The sequence below is a fragment of the Octopus bimaculoides genome, chromosome 2, assembly GCF_046866305.1.
Source record: "Octopus bimaculoides isolate indiv1 chromosome 2, ASM4686630v1, whole genome shotgun sequence".
NCBI classification, from domain to species: domain Eukaryota; kingdom Metazoa; phylum Mollusca; class Cephalopoda; order Octopoda; family Octopodidae; genus Octopus; species Octopus bimaculoides.
In genome coordinates, this window is record NC_142929.1 from 20,164,874 (window position 1) to 20,167,373 (window position 2,500).

Below are 2,500 nucleotides of genomic sequence, written 5' to 3' on the forward strand. Positions count from 1 at the left end.
TATATTGTATATTCCATATTCTATACCCCACATTGGCTCTGCAGGAATATAAATAAAACATAAAAAACAGACAGTGTTGGAACTCTTTTAAACAAAATAATATATATATATATATATATGTATATATATATGTGTATATATATATATATATATATATATATATATATATATATATATATATATATATATATATATATATAAAGATTCCAAAGAGTAATGGAGTCAACCAAACCCTAAAGATACAGGTAATACGGAGTAAGTGCTGTATACCGACTAGTTTTGCCCCTGATGTGGTTATAAAATGAGTGGGGAATATAACATGGGTCGTGTATTAGTGTGTGTATATATAAAAAAGAAGAATGAGATAAAGAGATCAATGGTATAAGTAAAATTATAATACTACATAAAATGTAATTTTACTTATACCATTGATCTCTTTATCTCATTCTTTTATATATATATATATATATATAAACTTATTAAAATAGAATTAACTGTAGACTTATATTTCAGGGACAGGATACAGATGGGTATTAAACGAACTGGCTACAGATATCCGAACAACAGATTATTGTCAAACTATGTGGAAAAAAAATTATGTTGAGTACTCGCATCTCTGTGTTGGTAATGGAGAAACCGGAGCCTGTCAGGTAAATGAGTATTCAAAATATGTAAATATTTCTGCTTAAAATGTATTATTGACAGTAAATTTTACATTCTAAGATATATGTATAGTTATATATGTTTTACATGTACATACACACATGCACACACACACATATATATATTATAAGGGAATAATTACTATGAAGCATTGCGTAGAATATATTGTATAAGGGATCATGGGTAAGGCCAAAGAAATGCAAAGTAAATGCAAGGTAAATCACAAGAAAACAAATATGTGAATTAATGTAGACTTTCCTGAGGTAAGTTTACAATGTCTACAATAATTCATATATTTGTTTTCTAGTGATTTACCTTGCATTTACTTCGCATTGTTTGGCCTTACCCCACGATCCCTTATACAATATATATATATATATATATACTGATAAATATGCACAAATAAATATACACATATACATACATATATAACATATTCAATGCATTCAGGGACAGATGGATGCTGATAAAGAGGCAACAACCCCTGAAATATAGCATACACACTCATCACCCATTTTTGTCTCCAGTCTCATTGCTTGTTTATATCTGACGTCTCGATATGAAATGTAAGAAAACTCAGTGCTTGCTGGGGTTTGTCTAGAATCTCTGTAGAAATAACCTTAAAAATATATATAGGTATATGTTTGCATCTGTGTGTTGTATGTGAATAAGCATACATTGTCTACATATTTTCCCTGTAATAATAAATTTCCATAGAAGAAAAAGAAAAGGGAATATAAGAAAGCTGAACAATTCCCAGACTGCTTCTTTCTGAGGATGTGCCTTTATGTCCGAAATATAAAGGTTTTTGTAAAACTTTCTGCGCTGTTAGAAGCTTTCTTATTTTCTGTTTTTATTTCCTTATTTGGTACTACAAATCTTGAAGCAAACTACAACACTCTTATATATTTCCATATTGTTTTGTAACAGGGTGACTCCGGAGGTCCTTTAATGTGTGCAAGAAATGGCCAAATGTTCGTTGTTGGAATTGCATCATGGGCAGTGATTGGATGTCGTCGAGATGGTTACCCCAATATGTTTACTAAAGTGTCATCATATAGTGACTGGATATTTACCACAATAGCAAATTGACTGATTAAATGAAATAAACTCTTTTCCTAATTTAATCTGTGTCAGTGTGAATATTTATCTAACACATGTCACATCTATAGCATTTACTTCTCAGTAGGTGCTGTCATCTATTATCCCCTCCTCACTTTTCTCTCTGAATTCTGTGTGTTTGTTTGTGTGTCTCTCTCTCTTTATCAATCTGTCTCAACCTCTATACCTTCTGGAAAAAGATGAGCTGTGAACTTTATTCTCCTGTCTATATTCTTCTATCTACTGTTTCACTCTTTATTCTTCTATCTACTATATTATTCCGTTATAAACTGTGAATTCCCCGTCTAGAACTTCCAAGCATACTCATCTTTGTCTCTGATGACGGAATACCCAGTATATGGAGATACTAACCTATCACCTGGGATATCCCAGAAACAGCTGTAAGACAAGTAATTAATTACCTCAAATTCAACTTACTCTAATTAAATATTGTAAATGACTTGAGATACACGACCTACCTTAGCTTTTGCTGTCTTTTCCTCTAATATATACCTGCTAACTCTGAAGCCTGCTACACATCCCTAGTTCCAGCCTCAGGTGTGAACTTGGAACCTAATGGATGACCAGTTATAGCACTTAAACAGCGTACCTATTTGTTTAGATCACCAATGAACTGATCTCTTCATATTCTCTCTCTCTCTCTCTCTCTCTCTCTTCATATATATAATCAAAGAAAAAATACATATAAAGAACAAGGTATCCCCAACGTGTGAAA

General features: G+C 31.8%; 1 protein-coding gene across 1 annotated transcript in view; it reads left to right on the plus strand.

The window, feature by feature from the left end:
* LOC106877341 (prostasin) overlaps nt 1–1,790 on the plus strand; it is a 39,736-nt gene extending 37,946 nt beyond the window's left edge. Inside the window, exons 5-6 of the mRNA XM_014926218.3 lie at nt 514–650; nt 1,594–1,790. Of these exons, the coding sequence (XP_014781704.2) occupies nt 514–650; nt 1,594–1,755 (299 nt within the window). The 3' untranslated portion in view covers nt 1,756–1,790. The remainder of the gene's footprint in view (nt 1–513; nt 651–1,593) is intronic.
* Nucleotides 1,791–2,500: the final 710 nt, after the last annotated feature.